This window comes from Mixophyes fleayi, chromosome 5 (assembly GCF_038048845.1).
Source record: "Mixophyes fleayi isolate aMixFle1 chromosome 5, aMixFle1.hap1, whole genome shotgun sequence".
Lineage (NCBI taxonomy): Eukaryota > Metazoa > Chordata > Amphibia > Anura > Limnodynastidae > Mixophyes > Mixophyes fleayi.
In genome coordinates, this window is record NC_134406.1 from 268,730,245 (window position 1) to 268,751,603 (window position 21,359).

A 21,359-nucleotide genomic window follows, 5' to 3' on the forward strand; every position below is an offset into this window, starting at 1 on the left:
TTAGGATCATTATGCCTTGCAGCTCCTCTTTAAACCCTCTCAGCCGTGCAGCAAGCAGTCAGCTTCCCAGACAAGCTCTCTTTTCCCAGCAGGCTTTCGTGTAAGAAATATCACTAATTGTCATCATCAAATACTCATTATAGAAGGAAGCGTTCTTCGAGAAGTCCTGTGGGCACCTGCTTCACACAGCTCTATCTGGCAGGATAGCTGCAGTTAAAGAGTCAGGAATGCAACACAGTAGTTGAAATAAAGAAGGTAATTAGATTTAATTGTTACTACGGCACTCTCCAAAGTGACGGCTGCAATACATACAGCAGATGGCCATTGCACGATATCAAGGTACTGTATATCACTGGGTATACAAGCCAACGACACAGTGAGTATATATAACGTTTGGAAAACAAATATTTTGATTTGATGACATGGACTGTGCACAATGCAGCATCAGCATTTATGTGGACTAAAAATCAGTTATTGTAGATTGCAAGCTCAGCTTCTCGTTACTTGTGTCTCTGTGTTGTGCAAGTGTTACCTTGTACTTTGTAATGCAACATGTATAACTGTTTACTAACATGTATTTATATACTCTGCAGTGCTGGAGATGTTGCACTTTATAAATCTATAACAATACTAGTTATAATAGTCATTTATAATATTATGATAACAAACACTTTGTTTTGGACTACAATTTCAGATATTTGATTTTAACTTTTTGACCCACGGATCTCTCATATACAAGTGTGCACAATGTCATTAACCAGGTCAGACCAGCGACGGCGTCCCTACAACATGCAAAGTTGGCACTTACTGGTGGTGTTGTACTTGATCCCATTGAAGGAGTCTGGGCACGGTCTCTCTACCAGCTCCCCAGCTATGCTCCGCGGCCAGCAGGTGCCAATCTGATCAATGGTGGCACTGCAGTGAGGACCTTAAAATAAAATAAAAAAACAAATAAAAAAGCAAAAAAAACAAGAATATAAATACAACAATCCATCAAGAAATGCAGAATTCAATTCATTTGCAGACATTTCCTACATCTCTAAAGCTCCCTACCATCGAAAGGCAGGAAAGAGTGGTTGCTGGTGAGAAAAGTGTCCTGGAAAGCATCCAAGAGGCTGCAGTTGGCATCAAATTCGTCTATGATAATCTCAAAGATAGTGCTGTCCATCATAGCAGCCGTGGGGGCCGGGGAAATTCTCCTGCTTGACAGCTGCTAATGCTGGGGATGTGCAGGGTTCTGAGACTGGCAGCTGGGGGACCTCAGTGCTCACTGTGTATAAGACTCAGCAGAGCAGCCAATCACAGGGGAGGGAGAATCTGCTCCTGTTACTTCTGTCTCTCACTTCTAGGTGCTGTCTGTAGGATGCTGCCCATAGACCTGACTGCTGAGCTGCCCACACAGACTGCAGGAGCCTGGGAACCACACATCTCTCCTGCAGCCTTCATAGGGTTAACCCCTTACTCCCCGGCTGCAGGGGATGCATCTAATAATCACAGTTTTCGTTGCAGAGGTTGAGCTCATTTTTTTAATTTTTTTAACCTGTTAAGCCCCTGGAAGGCAAAGAGATAACACAATGGAGCATTATATGTTGTGTTAACACTTTATTTGCTAAAATAATGCACATTTTCCCAACAGGAAGATAACTGCGACTTCCTTCAATTTTTTTGCACTTTCCCACTGTAACTGTTTCAGAGCCAGAACAGTTTTAGTTCTGCACTGAGCTGAGAGTTTAATACTGATAAGGTGGCAAAGAAAGTTATTTATCAACATTGTGTAAATGTTTCGTAATCCATACCTACCAGCCGGTAATTGCATTTGCTCGATCTAATGCATGGTCAGAGGTGGAATTAGCGAGCTGCGGGCGACAGTGCCAGGAGGAACTGGGGCCCCTGACTCTCTGCATCCGCCATGCAAGGGGCCCTATTATCTTCATTGTGTGAGGTCATTGAATGGTAACTATTGATGGGTTTATATGGGGCTCTGCACTTTGCAATTTGTTAGTAAGTCAACAGCAATGACTTACTAGATTTCAACAATACATAACCCCTGTACATGAATTCTATTGCACTAGTCACTTGTCCCATACCCTCAGGACATGTGACTTGGATTCAGCTGCAAGGGGTTAATCAATTTACCAATCCATCTATGTCTCTCAACTTCATAGGGTGGGAGAGTGAGATTAAATCCAGAACTGTGGACACATACAGGGGCTGGCTGGGCTAGGGGTTTGGGTGGCGTTTGCCCTCTGGGCCGGTCCCATAGTCGGCTACCTTGTGCTGGGTCACTGGGCTAATCATCTGCTGAACTGAGTCTTGCCCCCAGTCGGCCTACAATTTGTCAGCCAGCCCCCGCACACATTCAACGCATCACTGTTGCCACCTGAAAATCCTTAATGGTGTGTCGCCGGGTCACACTAAAATATTGAGCGCCCATGTTCAAAAGAGCAGCCAAAGGGTTAACCTAGTCACACAACAATCATTCTCTTAGAAAAGCTTATTAACCCATACTTGCCAACTCTCCCTGAATGTCAGGGAGACTCCCTGAAATAGGGGTGATCTCCCGCACTCCCTGAAGAGTCTGGCATTCTCCCTGATGCTGAGCCAGTACAAGACGTGGTTGGCTTCGCCATCTGTGGCATGATGACACAGTTCAGACATTGTGTCCTATGTCCATGTATTGATGCCTATGGAGGTGGCCATTTTCATGGAGACCAAGATATAATGAAAGACTGACAGGTAAGACAACATGACTTCAGTAATGGAGACAGAAATGTAAAAGACACTTCAGTCTCTAGAGATTCATTAGCTGCTTTTCTTTAACGCATAGTTGCCTACTCTCCCGGAATGTCTGGGAGACTCCCGCATTTCTGGGAGACCTCCCAGAAGAGCAGGGTAACCTCCCAGTTCTCGTCCACAATAGATCAGTGGTGGGGGTGGGGCTGAATGACGCAAATGTTGCATCATCTTAGCCACGCCCCCTGCTGTAATTGGTCAAAATTGTGACAATCGTTTAGGGGGCGGTGCCAAAATGATGCAATTCATCAAACCCTGCCCCCGCACTCCCACCTCCCCAGGGATCTCCCTGAAGCCAACAAGGAAAAGTTGACAAGTATGTATTAACTTATCTAGCGCATCAAGGCCACAGGTTGTATGTTTGCTAGAAATGCGGCACTTATAGAAAACAAATATTGCCAAAAACTTTTACAAAATAATAAATGACGCAATTCTTAAACATCACATCCATTTAGTGTAGTTCCCTGGTTCCACAGGTAGGAGGCGACTACATAATAAATTATACATCTTATACAACAAGTACTGATGTTGAGCACTGAATTGCTGGAAGTAGTACTGTGCAGATGATCCATCTATATATATAAAAGGTATTGCTGTATCTTCTAAATCTAAACTAAAGCTGACAGCTGTCATGTTACATTGTAAAATGTGTATATTTTTGGCTAATATATTTAACGGAAACCACTTCATTGAAAGCGGCCGTGTCCTTTACGGCAATAAAAGAATCTTTAAATCTATAATTACCTTTAGGGGTCTGTTTATAAAGACCCTGCTAAGTCCATGGTTATCTGTCGCTGCCTATCGCAGTGCTAGGAAATCACTGTTCGTTCAGTTGATAATTAACGTGTCACCAGGGCGGCTGAGTGACGCTGGACTCCGCAGCGACACTGACTGGCAGCGCTAGAAGCGCTGTTACCACTCGCCAGGCCACGCCCTCTGCGCATGCCCTCTTCAAGTGGAAGCCCAGAGTTGGGCTCCCAGTTCCAGATTCAATTAAATCGAAAATAATCATGTAAGAAAAAGAATAACTTTCTAAAAATAAAATTAAGAAATGCTTTATTTAGCTAAAAAAAAAGAAGCTTTTTTCTGGCGTTAGCTATAAAAGTACATAGACAATACTTGTATAGAGTAGAGTAGCCCTAACTCCAGCAAAAATGGCAAACTTAATGCTTTTCCCTATTTGATAAGTAGGGGCCTGATTCATTAAGGATCTTAACTTGAGAAACTTCTTATTTCAGTCTCCTGGACTAAACCATGTTTCAATGCAAGGGGTGCAAATTAGTATTCTGTTTTGCACATAAGTTAAATACTGACTGTTTTTCATGTAGCACACAAATACTTGATAGCTTATTTGTACACTGAAATTTAAAGTTGATATTTGTGTGTTACATGAAAAAACAGTCAGTATTTAACTTATGTGCAAAACAGAATACTAATTTGCACCCCTTGCATTGTAACATGGTTTTGTCCAGGAGACTGAAATAAGAAGTTTCTTAAGTTAAGATCCATAATGAATCAGGCCCTAGATCCTTAACTGAGAACTAACAATATTAACCCTGTTAAACCTCTTTATACTTTGTACTTTTATTGAAAGATTTAATTTTACATTACACATCAAACAGTTGTACGTCTGATACCTGTAGGATTGGACATAATACTGATGCCTGGTCCGACCCTTAGATTAGGAATAACCTGTTGCCATAGAAGTAAGTTGTTGTCATTGTGGTACATTTGTCATAGTGAGGGTGAATGTACGCGGACAGCAGTGAAACGATGGGACGGGGATTCTGTACGGCATGCAGCGTGCACAGGGCGCTAATGACAGGAATGTGCGATGTGTTGGGAATTGTGACATTAATGGTAACGAGTTGCTGCAGTAACGAGGGAAGAGTCATTGTCTCAGTCAGTGTATTATGCTGGTTGCGTATACTGCCAGGGATGCAGAAGGAATATGTAATACGCAGGTAGTGAGAGGAACAAAAGGTTAGAGCTCCGGGGAATGAAGGCCATGCGATCTGCAGTACTGGGAGTAGCACGTTGGCAGCAGGGGAGGATTGTGATACGGGTAGGACAGGTTAGTCCTTGGAAATGTCGCTGGTTCTCCATATTGACCATCGGCACAGTACAAATATTGTTATTTTGTATACTGAATGCACTTCCCACTATCCATTCTTATTCTCTGGGCTTTATAACTTAATATTCTTGTACAGGAGCACTGCAAATACATGACATTATAGCCAGTAACTATACCACCAAAGGGATTGTAGTCCTTGAATGCCAACCTAGACCGTACCACACGTGACTGATGATTTGCACGTACTCTGCGCCAAACTGTCCATATAAAAGATTTTAAAATATTGGCAACAACAATATTGTGGAATAAGAGATTTGGGGGTAAATGTATCAAGCTGCGAGTTTCCGGCGGGTTTGAAAAGTGGGGATGTTGCCTAAATCAGATTCTAGTTATTAATTATTTAGTACATTCTACAAAGAAACAGCTATAATGTAATTGGTTGCTATAGGCAATATCATCACTTTTCAAACCCGCCAGAGACTCGCAGCTTGATACATTTACCCCAGGAGATGCCGACCATGGCCTTTACTGTGTGGAGTTTGTATGTTCTCCCTGTGTTTGCGTGGGTTTCCTCCGGGTGCTTCGGTTTCCTCCCACACTCCAAAAACATACTAGTAGGTTAATTGGCTGCTATCAAAATTGACCCTAGTTTCTCTCTCTGTGTGTGTATGTTAGGGAATTTAGACTGTAAGCTCCAATGGGCCAGGGACTGATGTGAATGAGATCTCTGTACAGCGCTGCGGAATCAGTGGTGCTATATAAATAAATGGTGATGATGATGATGCGGGAATCCTAATGAGATAGCAGACAGTGGCGGCATTGCAGGGGTTGTGTAAGAGGTGCGTAATTTGGAGAGCAGAGACGAAATAAGGTAAACAAAAGGGATCACCCAGTGAGATATGGTATGGAGATGCATGTTGTGTCCTTTTTGATTAAATCCAGCACTCTCCAAATTACAACATCATTGTGAGAGTAATCGAAGCATGAATTATGCAGTATATGGCTTGTGCTAATACTGATGTTGCTCTTTTAGAGAATGGTTTCTTATTGGTCGTTTGTCTACTTTAAAGGATTGACCAAATCAGACTCCGCCTTTTTGGCTGAATGTGGTGTAGGATATACAATATTTCCTTCCTGGCATTGCATGGATTTTGATTGGCCAACTGCATTAGATCTATATTAAATTAGAGGTCAGAATTAGGCTAATCCTATATTTACGACTCTGTTATAGACTTCTCATTTCTTTATCACTTCTCAGAATAATATTAGTCAATTGGTTGAAATGTTTTTATAAACATTTTCATACTTTTCATTGTAATTACATGTTCCGTTCTTCTGCTTCAATATCTCTAGTAAAAAGCGAATAATTATTATTCTTTTTGATTTACAATATTTATGCGACAGGGTCTGTTTCGGTCAATACTTTATACTAGACCAGTGTTGGCTATCCTGTGACACTCCAGGTGTTGTGAAACTACAAGTCCAAGCATACCCTTCCATCGATAAGCTGCTATATTTGGGCAAAGCATGCTGGGACTTGTAGTTTCACAGCACCTGCAGTGTCACAGGTTAGCCAACACTGTACCAGACAAACCGGTGACTTATATTTTGATTGAGGTTTGGACAGTAGAAGGGTCACTGTGTGCCAGCAATGTGTACGGTGCGTTAATTCCAAATCTTGGGGGGGGGGAAATAAAAAATTTTTATGGGCCAAAGCACTTTACCAGTTGAAGCGGCGCAAAAGAAACTTCACAACACAAGGAATAAATAAGCTTACTAAAGAATTTAAACTGCAATTTATATATAATTTATAAGCATAATTTGCATGGCTTATTTTTAATTAAATGTGTGGGTTTTAGTGTAAATGTAATTGGATTTGATTAATACAGCGTCTGTCTCGGTAGGAGCATAAAAAGTACTTCCTACGTGACAGCCTTTTGCTTCAGATGTGAATGAGTTCTCTGTACAGCGCTGCAGAATTAGTGGCGCTATATAAATAACTGATGATGATGACATCCGGGACGCGCGGCACTTAATGTATAGAAGAATGCTGGACACAGTACACAACAGCTATGTTGTATGAGTGTATGTTGCTCTTGCTATCTGATTATTAGAGTGATATTTGCATCTCCTAAAAAAGTCTACCTGTAACTAGAAATTTGCCAAATAGTACAACATGTACAGATCTTGCATTCATGTTCCTCTATGCATTTTTTGGGGCATATATTTACTGAATTTAAAAATTATTAATCCCAAATGTAAAAATCAGGTTGTTTCCTAAAACGTACCTGTTGCCACGCTGTGGAGGTGTCTACTGTATGGATTGAACCAATATTATGAGAATGCAGCCTAACAATTCACTAGGAACCAGTGAAATCACGGAGCCACAAGGCACTTGGTGCCTCGGTGATTTCACTAGTGAGGTTTTTTTTTACCAATTTAGACTGACAGCATATTATGTACGGTCAATAAGGAATCGATATCCAATTCTCAAAACTCAAATGGGTGGAAAATGTAGTCACTGATGAAGCCCATTGGCTCCTGTATGGTGACATCCGCTAAACGGAACAAGAAAATTCCTTGCAGGCGCGTCTGATCCAGTTGTTCTAACCAGGGGTGCTGCCAGATGGGAAGAGCTCTCAACAATCCCGATTTTTTTGCAAGAGGTGGGGATTATATGGAAATGGGTGGAACATTGATCAAAAGTAAAGATGCTCACGCCCGGTTCCTCGGAAACCGAAGACACCCGAACTTAGGGGATCTGAGTACCGGGCTGAGCCGGCTCGGTACTGTCGGGCGCCCTCGGAATCGAAAACGAGGCAAAACGCCATTGTGACGTTGTCGGATCTCACGAGTTTTGAATTCCTTTTAAAGATCCAACATCACGGAGGGTGGGGGAGAGAGGGCGGACCCCCATTTATATTTTCTGCCACTGCTGTGAGCCAATGTGTCCTAGATGTGCTAGGAACTGCCGTGTGTTCGTGTCATTGCTCTGTCGCTTACCATCCAGCCAGGTCGCTGCAGTATTTGTCCGAAAGTGTATGAAAATAATATTGTGATCTGTGAGGTGGTTAAAATTTACTGCAAATGACTTAAAATTAGTGTTATTGAGGTTAATAATAATGTAGGAACAAAAAAAGAGCAAAATTATGTGATTTTAGCATATTTTAGAATTTTTTCTAAAAAATCCAAAACCAAAACACAAGAGGGTGGTTTTGCCAAAACCAAAACCAAAACACGAAGCTAATCCAGATCCAAAACGAAAACCAGTTCACGGGGGTCAGTGAGCATCTCTACTCAAAAGTTGTTGCTTCAGCGGAGTGTGGTTGGATTGGGGGTGGGGCTTATGTTGACCCGATACTGCATTTATAAATGTTGGGACGTATGAATGTCAGTCAGGTCTGGTCACAATAGATCGGCAGCTTTTTTATTCTGACTGTAATGGTTTGTGAATAAAAACTGATTACTATGCCAAATAAATCAATCCAGCTAGAGACTTGTATGTGGATAATCATTCTCTGCTTGTAACTTACTCTTAAAAAAAAAAAAAGAGTACGGAAAACGGGTGTATTTCGGCCCCATCAATATACGTCCGGCTCTGCGTCAGCAGGAAGTTGTGCTTGGTCTACGATACCATCATCGGCACGGCACGTACTAGCACTTGCTCTTTAGCAGGTGCAAAACATATGCCTACTAGCTGGCGTACGTGCATGTGTGCGCACATCTGCCCGAGCCACATACATGTGAACACGCCTTTACCGTGGTCAGCCTGAGCTGACACCCCCCTTCTCTCCCGCCTCCCCAGGTGCAGGCGGGAGTAAGTGGTAGAATCACGCGAATCTGCACAGGAGCTTACGCCTTCAGGATGGGTTTCACGCAGATATGATACTGGAGTATGTAACCCCTAAGAGTGGAAAGTAAAAATATATTGAATTATATATTGAATATATGTATTGGAAAACAGTCATATTCTCTGGATATTTAACTGATCGCTGTTTAATAAATAGACCCGTTGGTCTGCCGCATTCATTATTCTGTACAAGCATCCTAGCCGCGCTTCATAATGAACCTTCTTGGCTGGTTACCGATCGTAATTTCTTGAGTGAGGCAGAGTCGATGTGACTTCGCTCATTAACCCACATTCATATTGAGAGCCTAATTTTTTGTACAGGAGATGATTCAGTCACTGGAAGGGTCGTTATAGTGAGAGACTGTGAAGACCACATTAAGTTTAGAAGCCAAGACAAGCCCAATAACACTCTGAAGCACACCGGATCATCTGGCAAATGCCAGACTGGCTCGATTGCTAGTATAACCCTAGATACAAGGGTTTTGTTTTTAAGTATAGTGAACAGGGCAGTATATAATGAATAAAACACTGTTGGATCGACGACCACATGTACAAACACACCAGAACCCAGAGCAATTTCTGAATATTGCCCAGTTTTATTAACTAAGCCCCATTGATCTATTTCTGGTGTTACCCATAGCAACCAATCAGAATTTAGCTGACATTTTCTCATACAAATGCTAAAATTACACCATCAACATCTGGTTGCTACGGGATACAGCAAAGTTGTATACATAGCCCATTCTCTATTAGGTAAGCCCCTATACTGGCAGAGAGCTTGCAGAGGGTTAATGGCTATGTCAGATGAATAATTTTTGCATTTGAGAAGACGAGAGTCTGATGCTTTGTCTTACACTCTAAGCCACTGGATTTGACGTATATTGATGATCAGCTTAGGAGATATGAGCGGAACAACTTCCAACCTCTAATATTTATCCATCTCCCACACAGACATCTTTCATTAACTATAGCCCACTAATTCTCCTCTCTCCTCCCACACAACGACATATAGCAGAACAATCTACTACTGGGGATGAGATCAAACATTTAGAGAACATATAGTAGGATATGAGGCTTTGTAAACAATTGTTAAGTTTGTTGATTGTTTGTCGCTAGGAATATCAGCTTGCGGTCTGTACACAGATTATAGAGCCGGGAAGTAAACATAATCTTTTCTGTGATTGTGATAGAAAAACAATCTATACATCCATATATAGAAGCATAAGATCATAATGGGTCTGATTCATCTTCGTACGTAAGTCCCGTTGTGTACCTTAGCTTGCGTGACATTGCTCTGCGCATACTCAGTTACGGACCTTACCCCAGTGAACGCAATTGCATCCAATTCATGTCCACACGCAAAGGATTCTTCTGAGTTCCTAAGTTTTGAAGGGCTGAACAGGGGCGTGAAGGGCGGACTAACGTAGGCTGTCATGTGCAAGCTAATTTCTGGGCATTTAAATCTGCACATATATGTTTGTGAATTAATTCCTAGTAATAGGGTAACATGGCTGTGGACAGCACGGTGGCTTAGTGGTTAGCACTTCTGCCTTACAGCACTGGGGTCATGAGTTCACTTCCCGACCATGGCCTTATCTGTGTGGAGTTTGTATGTTCTCCACGTGTTTATGTAGGTTTCCTCCGGGTGCTCTGGTTTCCTCTCACAATCCAAAAACATACTGGTAGGTTAATTGGCAGCTAACAAATTGACCCTAGTTCGTGTCTGTTTGTCTGTCTGTGTGTGTGTGTGTGTGTTAGGGAATTTAGACTGTAAGCTCCAATGGGACAGGGACTGATGTGAGTGAATTCTCTGTACAGCGCTGCGGAAATAGTGGCGTTATATAAATAAATGGTAATAATAATAATAAAATGACTCAGAGAAGCTGTTTAAAATAATGTGTTTGATTATGTTAAACTCCTCTGTTTTCCTCTGATGGTCCATTTATGGGAGGTCACAAAAGAGAAGCCTTTGAAATGTCTCTTTTAGGACAGTGATATACCTCAAACTGACTGCGGAGACAGGGTTATATGTTAATGAGAAATTCAAGCTGAATAGGGTCACAGGAAAATATCATATCATATTTTATCCAATATCATACTTACCGGAGGCATGAGTGGTATGCAGACGAAGGGCAACTTATGACCTTTTGTGTGGAGGTAAAATCCTATTTGTAAGTCATTCTGATGAGAAGTTAGGACAGGGTAACAAAAACTTGACTTAGAAGGTATTTCTCCAACAGAGTCACAAAACCCTAATTTGCATTTGCACAGACCTTTCAGATCTGACATCACAGGAAGGGGGGCTATAGGCCCCTCAGAATGGTATTAAAACTGTAGGAATTGTTCACTTTTGGTCAATCTGATATTGAAGCGTGTCCCTATTTTCCTGCTTCTCCCAGCACCTGAAACTTGATTATACGTGAGTTATCAATTCTGTGTTTTATCCTTTTTATTTATTTTCTAAACCATTGCATTATATTTGTATGTAATTTTATCAATTGTTTTATCTTAAGCATTGTGGATGTATTTTCCATATTAATTTACACTTAATAAGTTCAAGTCTCTGTGTTCTTGCGAATTCACGCGACAGTTTGGTCAAAACGCTACATAACTGAAAACCGGGGAGAACATTGTGGTTTATGTTAACTCTGATAAAAGTAAATTGTGATAGATTAGTTCTAAGGGAGAACCTAAGGCTTTCTAAATAAGAGTGTCTTCATAAAAAAACCTTGGTGGTTGCATAATTGGTACAGCAAAGCTAGTGTGTGGCATAGACAGGGAAGGATTTATTCATTTTAGACAGACCAGGTGGTTGTTTTTTGATGAACCCTTTGTCACACACACGTCATGAAGTCTCAGGTGAGTGCGGATCGTTACATAGACAATGTACAGTAAGGGCGTGTTGAGGTCGAGTGTACACAAAAAATGCGACCGATGCAAACTCTGGGCATCTTACAGCTACGTGTTTTTTTAGCTGTTTCACTTGCACCAGCTACAGGGCAGGTGTAAGTGCCGACTGTTAGTGGTGACTACATATGTGTGACAAAACATGTGTTTGCAAGTAAGAGAAACTTTAAAAATGCATTTCTGTTTGGACTTTATATCGCTCATATACCTGGGCGTATCCTGCAGTGTTCTGTCTGTCTGCATACGACAAGTAACGTATAACCAGAGGGTACTTACACCCAGATTCAAATGGAAGCGTTTCTTGAGAATCGCTTGTACTTGAATATGTGTGTAAATTCCGTTCACATTGTGCTCGAAGATATATCAGGCGCTATATGAGTATATAAAGCATCATCATCATCATCACCATTTATTTATAGAGCGCCACTGATTCTGCAGTGCTGTGCAGAGAACTCATTCACGTCAGTCCCTGCCCTATTAGAGCTTACAGTCTAAATTCCCTAACATACACACACACAGACTAGGGTCAATTTTTGATAGCAGCCAATTAACCTTCTAGTATGTTTTTGGAGTGTGGGAGGAAACCGGAGCACCCGGAGGAAACCCACACAAACACGGAGAGAACATACAAACTCCACACAGACATTCAAATGTAAGATAGGGACACAGGCAATGAAAGCAGATCTGATGTCCCCTCACTCTCACGATTTACATGACTGCAGGACGTAGAGTTGAAGCTTTTCCGATATACGCAGCCATATGATGAACATCAATCCCACCAATGGTCGTGCAAATCGTCTGCCCACCGGTGCTTCTAGGGCTAGATTTACTAAGCTGCGGGTTTGAAAAAGTGGGGATGTTGCCTATAGCAACCAATCAGATTCTAGCTTTCATTTATTTAGTACATTCTACAAAATGACAGCTAGAATCTGATTGGTTGCTATAGGCAACATCCCCACTTTTTCAAACCCGCAGCTTAGTAAATCTAGCCCCTAATGTGATATGGGTCCTACTACTAGTGTATGAGCACATTGGTCAAATTGGACCAATAATGCAAAATAGTTGTAAAAAAGTAGGCGTTCCCCATCGTTCACTATAACAAAGGTCATTTTTATATAATGATAAGAGATCTAAAACTAAAAACTGTAATGCTTTGAACAAAATGGACGGAAGAAACGATCAGGGAGTAGGACGAGAAACCTGTCTATTTAAGGAACCTAGAGGACCAACAAAGGAGAGAGAGTTATAGAAATCCAAATTAAAATTAGGGCTGAATGTCATAGATATAAAGATATACAATAACCTGACATTACAAAACCAGTGACCACTGAGAGATTCTGCAATATGAGCAGAAAATAATATGACGCTATGGGGGGAATTCAATTCTATGGGGGTAATTAGCGCGACGTTAAATTTATTACCGTTATTACAGTCATTTTAACCCGTCTTTCTGCTCGCAAGTCAGAGAGCTGCGAGCAAAAGCCGGCGCTCAAACTACCATAATAACGGTAATTAAGCGCATTCTTACCGTAACAATGGTAATGATGCCCAGGCCACGGCACTTTTACCCGTAATGCGCCCAATTTAATTAACCCCAATAAGTGAGATTAGATCCTGGGTTAATGTGACTGTTCAGAGATCACACAAAGGCTGATATTGCGATCTGGCCAAATGATCATTACAAGAGGAGTCAAATGACAATTACAAAATATTTATCTGTTTAAAATAGATCAGTTTACTAGTAAATATACGGTAATGCTGTGATTAATAGTGCATGTAAATTTGGAGATATCATTAAAACTGACAGATTATATTTGATAGGAAAACCAAGGATTGCAACCTTCAATATGTTTCCAAATGTTCCCAAGGACATAGAAAATACATTTAGTCATCCTATAGTATCCAGGTTTCCCGAGAGAAGGAAATGGAATGAGAAAGGAACTCAGGAATTGTGTCTTAGATCTCCCAGCTAATGTACGTGAGACATCAGATGTGTTAGTGAGAATAGAGGTTATATGTTTGCACACAAACATCCTTTTAGCATGATGTGAGGTTGAAAGCTTGTATACAGTCATCTCGCATCAAACTAGTTGTGAAGCAGCACCGCGCTTTCTGAGCGGAGACAATACAACGCCTGCAGCATTGAAAGCATTTGTTATGGATCTATTGAATTTTATGTATAGGAAAAACTGCTGTGAATTTAATGAGATCATTTCTGTGGTTCAGATTTATAGATGATATATTGATGGTTGGAAGTGTTTATTGACATTTGAATACTAAGGTCCCCCATTCATCAAGGCATGTACTCTGAGCACAACCCACGTTCAGTGTTATACGCAGATATTTAGATACGGGGGCGGGTCTGCTGTGCTCTACTACATAATACGCTGCAGGATGCGTCCAATAGCTGTGTGGATTATAAATTTGCAAAAAAACACACAGGGAAATAAAAAATCTTGCATTAAAACAGTAAAAAAAAAGTGATTTTTGTTATTCTCCCCCCCCCCCATGAAATACATTTATTATGTTGTTCTTAATGTCTACTGAACATAAAATAAATTTTTACAGTTTCTCCTGATTGCAAAAACATGTTATAGCTGCATATGGGACTGTCATCACTACTGATCAGGACTTAGATCAGGACTTAGACTAGCCCTGTAGCTGGAGCAAGAGATATGGCAGAAAAACAAGTAAATTTCAGACACTCGGAGGTGGATTTGTGGCTGCGTGTGCTCAAATTTGGCACTGCCCTACTGTTAATTCACTACAGCAAAAAGCCCCTTCCCTCCCAGTTTACTTCCCAAAATCGTAAACTGTAGTAAGTGTCCTTTGCGCTCGCAGGCGCACACGGAACAGAATTGCGTTCACGGAAAATTTCTGTCGATTCTGGGTATACGTAGATTGATTTTGCGTACGATACACTCAAAATTGTTAGATACGTGACTTGATGAATCAGGCCCTAAGAGATTAGGAGACCTATTTGCGAAGAAACCAAACTGCTTTATCCGCATGGTTTAGGCATTTTTAAGTAAATTTTTGGTTAAGAGAAGTCTAACGCAGGAATTATCGGAGATATCTCCTGCATTAGGCAAATAACAGCATTACCCACAGTCCGAACAATACACAATGGGGACTGCGGTATGGGCAATTTTATCAACTTCTGAAAAGTTTAGCTATTTGGAACTTGTCCACAATGACTAACGACATTGCAGTAGAGGGATCTTCAGATCCCTCACCGCAGCTTACCTGCTCTCTCCTCCCGTCACAAACGCAAAGTTGCTTTTGTGACCTTATGTGCAAAACCACATAAGTTTTTAATCACCGGGACAGCCTTCTAGCGGACGCACTGTCCTGCGATGATTTTTTAATAAATGATCACAAAAAATCATCTGTTATCATTGCAATGACAGTTGATAATTAACGAGGCAAAACCCTGTTAATTAATAAATGGCCCCCCTAAATAACTTTATAAACATCCATCTTTCTAGAGATTGTTTACATTGAACTATTTAGGGAAATCACAGCACTAAATAGTTAATTACAAGATGATGCACAGTACGATATGAGGAATCCCAAGGGATCCCTTTTTAAGACTTTGAAGGAATTTTTCTTACCTGAATGTCTTTAAAATCTGTAATCTAAGGAATGATTTCAATTATTTAGCGATAGTGGCCAAAGTAATGGACCTCTCAAAAAAAGCATTGTAGCTTTAAAAAAATTATAGTCAGGCCATTTTATTTTATGACTTACACGAATGGAAAGGCGGACTCTAATAATACTAGATTCATAGGCACCTCTTAGGCTGAATTAAGGGAGATCTTAAACAAACGTTGGGGTTTTTAAAAATGGATAAAAGTAATTTCACCGTATTTAGGGGACAGCGTCTCAATCATAGGAGGAGTAAAAAATATTGGAAATATGATTATAACAAATCGATTCTGCAAAAAGAGACCAAGAGAATCAATATACTACGTCTTACTGAGTTGAAGCTTGCGCTGTTCTCAAAAAGACTCAGTCGGTGGTAGACACATTCGGCAGTGAATTTATGAATAAGAAAACCTCAAAGACAGCTCTTGGTGAGTAATAGAAATCCTGGAATGTACATGTGGGTTTAAAATAAATGGGAATTGCGGAGAAGAAGATTAATTCATTTCTGGATCCAGAAGAGGTTCCATTTAAAATACACCAATAGCAGATTGTTTTTATGACGTCCTGACAACAATCCAAAATATCTAAAAAGGTTTTGGTTTATGGCAAACTCATCTGTGGATTAGAAAAGGTAACTTGGAAAATAAGCTAATTTGTGAAGAATGTAAATGAATTTATCTTTGAATTAAATCTATACATTTATTTTCTTTAAAACATAAGTTATACTTAATTGACTATGTACCTGGAATTAATACTTTGTTTAAACAGTGGGCACATGGAATTAAGTAGATGACTATTGTTACATTTATACAAACCTGTTGCTGTCATTTATCGCCCCTAGGTCCATTTTCCCAATTCCTTGACAACTTTGCAGCCTGGCTCACTTATTTCCTATCCTTTGACCTGCCTACAATCATACTAGGCGATTTCAACATTCCCATTGATATTCCCACGGTGTCTTCTGCCACTAAACTTCTTTCACTTACTTCCTAATTTGGTCTCTCCCAATAGACCTCATCTCCCACCCACTGTGATGGGCACTCCCTTGACATTGTCTTCTCCCGTTACTGCTCCATCTCTAGTTTCTCCAATTTAGTCTTCCCACTCTCCGACCACAACCTCCTTTCCTTCAGCCTCACCTTACCTCATGCCCTTTCCCCTGCACCCAAATACACACGTATACAACGAAACCTAAGTGCTCTTAACCCGATCCACTTCTCATTTTCACTAAAACAACTACTTTCTCCAATGTCTGCATTGCCCTGTCCTAATCAGGCTGCCTCTTTCTATAGCAAAACACTGACTTCAGCCCTAGACAATGCAGCTCCAGCTACTACATATAGTTTCCGACAATCCAAACCTCAGCCAATGCACAACAACAGACCAGCTACCTGCAAAAGTGCTCCTGCACTGCAGAGCGCCACTGGAAGAATCTCATTCCTATCCCTATTTCCTCCACTATAAATTACAGCACTGACCTTTCAATTACCAAACAAACATTCTTCACGTCACTAATATCCACCCAGTCTTCTAACACACGTCGTCTCTGCCACATTCAACTCTGCTCTCTGCCCACCCACACCTCCTCCTCCTTCCTCCCTCACTGACCATGATTTTGCCACATATTTCAAAGACAAAATTGACACCATCCGACAAGATATTTCCTCATGCCAAATTGCACTCACTCCACTCACTCTGCCCACCTTTAACTACACTCTCTCCAATCCACTTTTAATTCATTCTCTCCCTCAACTGAAGACGAAGTCTCTGCCCTCATCTTATCATCTCACCCTACAACCTGTCCACTCGACCCTATTCCCTCCCAACTACTCCGCTCCCTCTCCTCCACTGCATGACCACCTCTAACTCACCTCTTCAACCTGTCTCTCTCCACTGACACTTTACATCCTCCTTTAAACATGTGCTAATCTCACCAATTCTAAGGAAACCATCTCTCGATCCAGCCTCTCTCTCCAAATACCACCCTATTCCTCTCCTCCCCTTTGTCTCCAAAACTACTTGAGCAATTAGTGTACAAACGCCTGTCTCACTTTCTCTCCTCTAATTCCTTTCTCGACTTTCTGCAATCAGACTTCCGTCATCATCATTCCACTGACACTGCTCTCACAAAAGTGACCAATGATCTACTTACTGCAAAATCTAATGGTAATTTCCCCATACTCATTCTCCTGGACCTCTCTGCTACTTTTGACACTGTTGGTCACCCTCTTCTCCTACACACCCTTCACTCCATTGGCCTTAGTGACACAGTTCTTTCCTGGTTCACTTCACTTCACCTATCAAACCGCTCCTTTAGTGTTTCTACCTCTGGCACATCCTCCCCTCCACTCCCACTATCTGTTGGGGTCCCACAAGGGTCTGTTCATTTTTTTATTTTTTTTTAAAGTGCTCAAACAATCTCCTTCAAATAGACAATGTTTTAATGTTTCATGAAAAACCTCTCAGGCTCAATATTTACATGTATTTACATGTAAAAGCAAACAAATTAAATGGATGTTATGTAACATGTCACATCTAGATCTCGGTGCTCGTTTTGTGGAGCGGATACCAGAGGTAGTTAATCTCTTGTTGTTTTCTACACATTGCGTTGATGGGATTATACAGCCGGTTCTATCAGTGTAATAGATATACGTAGACAGCTACTTGCCGGCTTCTGTCAGGAGAGTGAAATTAGGAGCAATGCAACGTGATACATCTCCAGATTCCGCTTTATAACACATTGCAGTGAATGATTCTGGCAGCCGGCATCACGCTTCCTGTTAAACTGGTTTAACCCTCCACCGATTAGACAGGATGCAACTGACAGCAGTTCATAGACCATCCTATACGGCGTTGGGGGCAGTGACTACCACATTAAATACCTCCATCCAATATTCACAAACACACAGGGAGCAATGATTGGGCTAATAGCTGCTAATCATCAATAATTCACATAATATGTTTTAAAATTAGTTTTTGCCCATGGAGCTTACAATCTAATTGCCTACAAAAGGCTTTCAAACACACATTGCCCAATTTAATTACATGCCAACTAACACTAGCATGTTTTTGAACGCTTAATATAGTATCCTGAGATGTCATTAGGATCTTAAGTTTATACTTTTCATAGGTTTGTAAATTGCATAGTTTTGCAGTCTTCGTATTAATATGTTCGGGATGCGTTCAGAAACGTTAAATCGGCTTTGGCGTTGAACCGTTAGTAAATAATGCTGGGGTCATTTTATAGAGAAAGCTGCTGTTTGTATGGCTCATCCCACCCCTAGGTCTACAACCTGGACAAGGGCAAACGCAGGATTTGAGGAGGGGGGTTTCCATGCCACACCACCAGTGGGCGTGACCAGCACGTGTGGGGGCGTGGCTATAATTTTACAATATTTACAACATTCCATTGGTCTATCAAAATGCGTATGCATTGCTATGTCTAGTGTGATACTAGTAACTAAATAAAAAAACAGTTATAATTACAATAAATGATAAGCAAAGTGACACACTGCAGTCATAGTGAATGTGGCCAAAGATCATACGCCCTGAAAGATTATTGTACATTAATCTGGTTATACATACAACGAAATGCTTCTATGCTGTTAAGCATAAATGCTGCATACTGAGAATCATTCTTGAAACTAAACACATCCCACCGCGCTCTTGTGCGCTTTACAACGTTGCTCTTTAGCATAAACGTCATGTGCTGTATATGTTCCTATAGTAACAATCCTGCTTACTGAGTATTCTTATGTAAAATCCTATATAAGGTGCTTGTTTGTTTATCATTGTTGTATCACACAAGCTGAATTCTTCAGACATGGTCAAATATTATACTGTACAGACATTAAAATCACTGTATTGCTCTCAGAATAGGTGGTCTGTATGTATTGTACTCTTAGGGGATATACTGTTTTATATGTTAATGTTAAGGATATTCAGGGCTAGATTTACTAAACTGCGGGTTTGGAAAAGTGGAGATGTTGCCTATAGCAACCAATCAGATTCTAGCTTTCAATTATTTAGTACATTCTACAACACGACAGCAAGAATCTGATTGGTTGCTATAGGCAACATCTCCACTTTTTCAAACCCGCAGTTTAGTAAATAGACCCCTCAGTGTTTGCTGCCTCATGGAACATAATGATGAAATGGGTTTTTGCCACAAGCTGATTAGCAATTTACAGAATTTTGTGACTTGTTTCAGCTGGTAATTATCTAACTAGAATAGTCAGACTATATCACAAATGCATATCTCCTATCATTCCCAATTTAAGCAGGATAGGGTCACACTCGCAAACACACACAGAGTCAAACATGCACACAAGTAAACTGTCACATACACAGACCATCACAGAGTCACACATACACAAACACACACAAGTAAACTGTTACATACATTGACAAGCACAGAGTTACACATACACAAACACACAGACATGTAAACTGTCACATACATAGACAAGCACAGACATACACAAACACACAGACAGTAACAGGCAAACTGTCACACACACAGACTGTTACCTTTTCTTCTGCCTCTTGCATCACACACATGCCGGCCAGGTGGGAGAAAGGGGCAGGGCCATGCTGCAGGTCAGAAAGTGCTGTATACACACAGCAGGGGAAGCGATCCAAGGGCCAGTCACTGCAAGCATCGGCAACCCAGGGAGGACAAGGGTTTTTGGAGACTAGGAAACCCCCCTGGGTGTGCCCCTGCCGGAGCCAGTAGCTACCACGGTGCCTGTATCACCAACAAGAGCTACCACCCTGCTATCTTTTATATCAAGTGTTCTCTATGCCTCTTAGTTTGTAAGCTCATTGGGCAGGGCTATCTTTGTCTTATGTTATATGACATTGTGGGCCTGATTCATTACGGCACTTAAGACGAATGTATTGTGCATTTTTTTTTAAAATACACGGAATTCGGGCATACACATGTATGTATTCAATTACAAGCGGATCTAGGTCCGCTCTGCTCTGACAGACACAACGTCCCGCTGAATACGTCTAATACATATGGGGAATATAAAGTCCCAGCAGACCGCACAGAAAAAAAAAATCATTAACAAAAAAAAATTTTTATTATTATTATTTCCCCCCCAAAAAAATATATCTATCAAACTATTAATGTCTACTGTACATAAAAATACATTTTTACAGTTGCTTCTGATTGCAAACACATGTTCTAGCTGCATACACAGCCGTCATCACTAGTAATAAGCACTTACACCTGACCTGTAGCTGGTGCCAGTGATACAACAGAAAATCACTTACTTGAGAGATTCCCAGAGTTTGAATCGGACGCTGCACGATCTCACTGTACAATAACCTCATACATACATCCAGTCCTCTCCCCACTCAGTCCCTGATATCATAAGTGTCCTTTGCACTATAAGATGAATTGGACGTTCTTGCATTCACTGGTGTATAGTCTGTATCTCGACATGGGCAGAGCAATTTTATGCAAAACATAGCACATATCAGCATTTACGTTCTTTAATCTATCAAGCCCTGTATGTCATTTGTTCTCATCATTCCCACCCATGTACAGCTCTACGTAATACTTGGGCGCTATGTAAATAAAATATAATCATAGTAATAATTATAATATGTTGCTACTACTTTGCATTTTGTAGATATGGGAAACTTTGGACTGACAGATATATATTATTCTTCTCTGTGTTGGCAATAAATACAATTGTTGGCAGTTAATGCTTTGTAAACATAAATGTCAATCTAATAACATCCATGAAAGGGAATTAAACATTTATTTACAACAGAGGTTGTAAAGCGCACAGTGACTGTTTCTTCTACAGTTACTGCACAAAGTTATATTGTGAAAATTCTTCAGATGAATTGTTTCTGTCATTTATCACCCATGCCTTTCAGTCACTATTTGCCATCTCCCGTTAGTTTATTTATATCGTTTCAGATGTCTTTAAGGATATCCCCAGGCATCCTCTGTCCTGAAAACAACTTATGTGACCTTGTATAAGTGTATAAATTGTACATGAGGGGTGGAATAATACAGATTAAGAAGCAATAGATTGACACAGTATTACCCCAAAAATACATCATAAT

General features: G+C 40.7%; 1 protein-coding gene across 2 annotated transcripts in view; it reads right to left on the minus strand.

Moving 5' to 3' along the window:
- The window catches only part of CRHR2 (corticotropin releasing hormone receptor 2), a 242,740-nt gene that overhangs the window by 106,195 nt on the left and 115,186 nt on the right, over positions 1-21,359 (minus strand). Inside the window, exons 1-2 of one of the 2 annotated variants that reach the window (XM_075214090.1) lie at positions 1,054-1,442; positions 809-928 (exon numbers count right to left, since the gene is read on the minus strand). In XM_075214090.1, the coding sequence (XP_075070191.1) occupies positions 809-928; positions 1,054-1,171 (238 nt within the window). In that variant the 5' untranslated portion in view covers positions 1,172-1,442. Of the gene's footprint in view, positions 1-808; positions 929-1,053; positions 1,443-21,359 lie in introns of those variants that run through there. The other variant, XM_075214089.1, reaches the window with a different exon arrangement.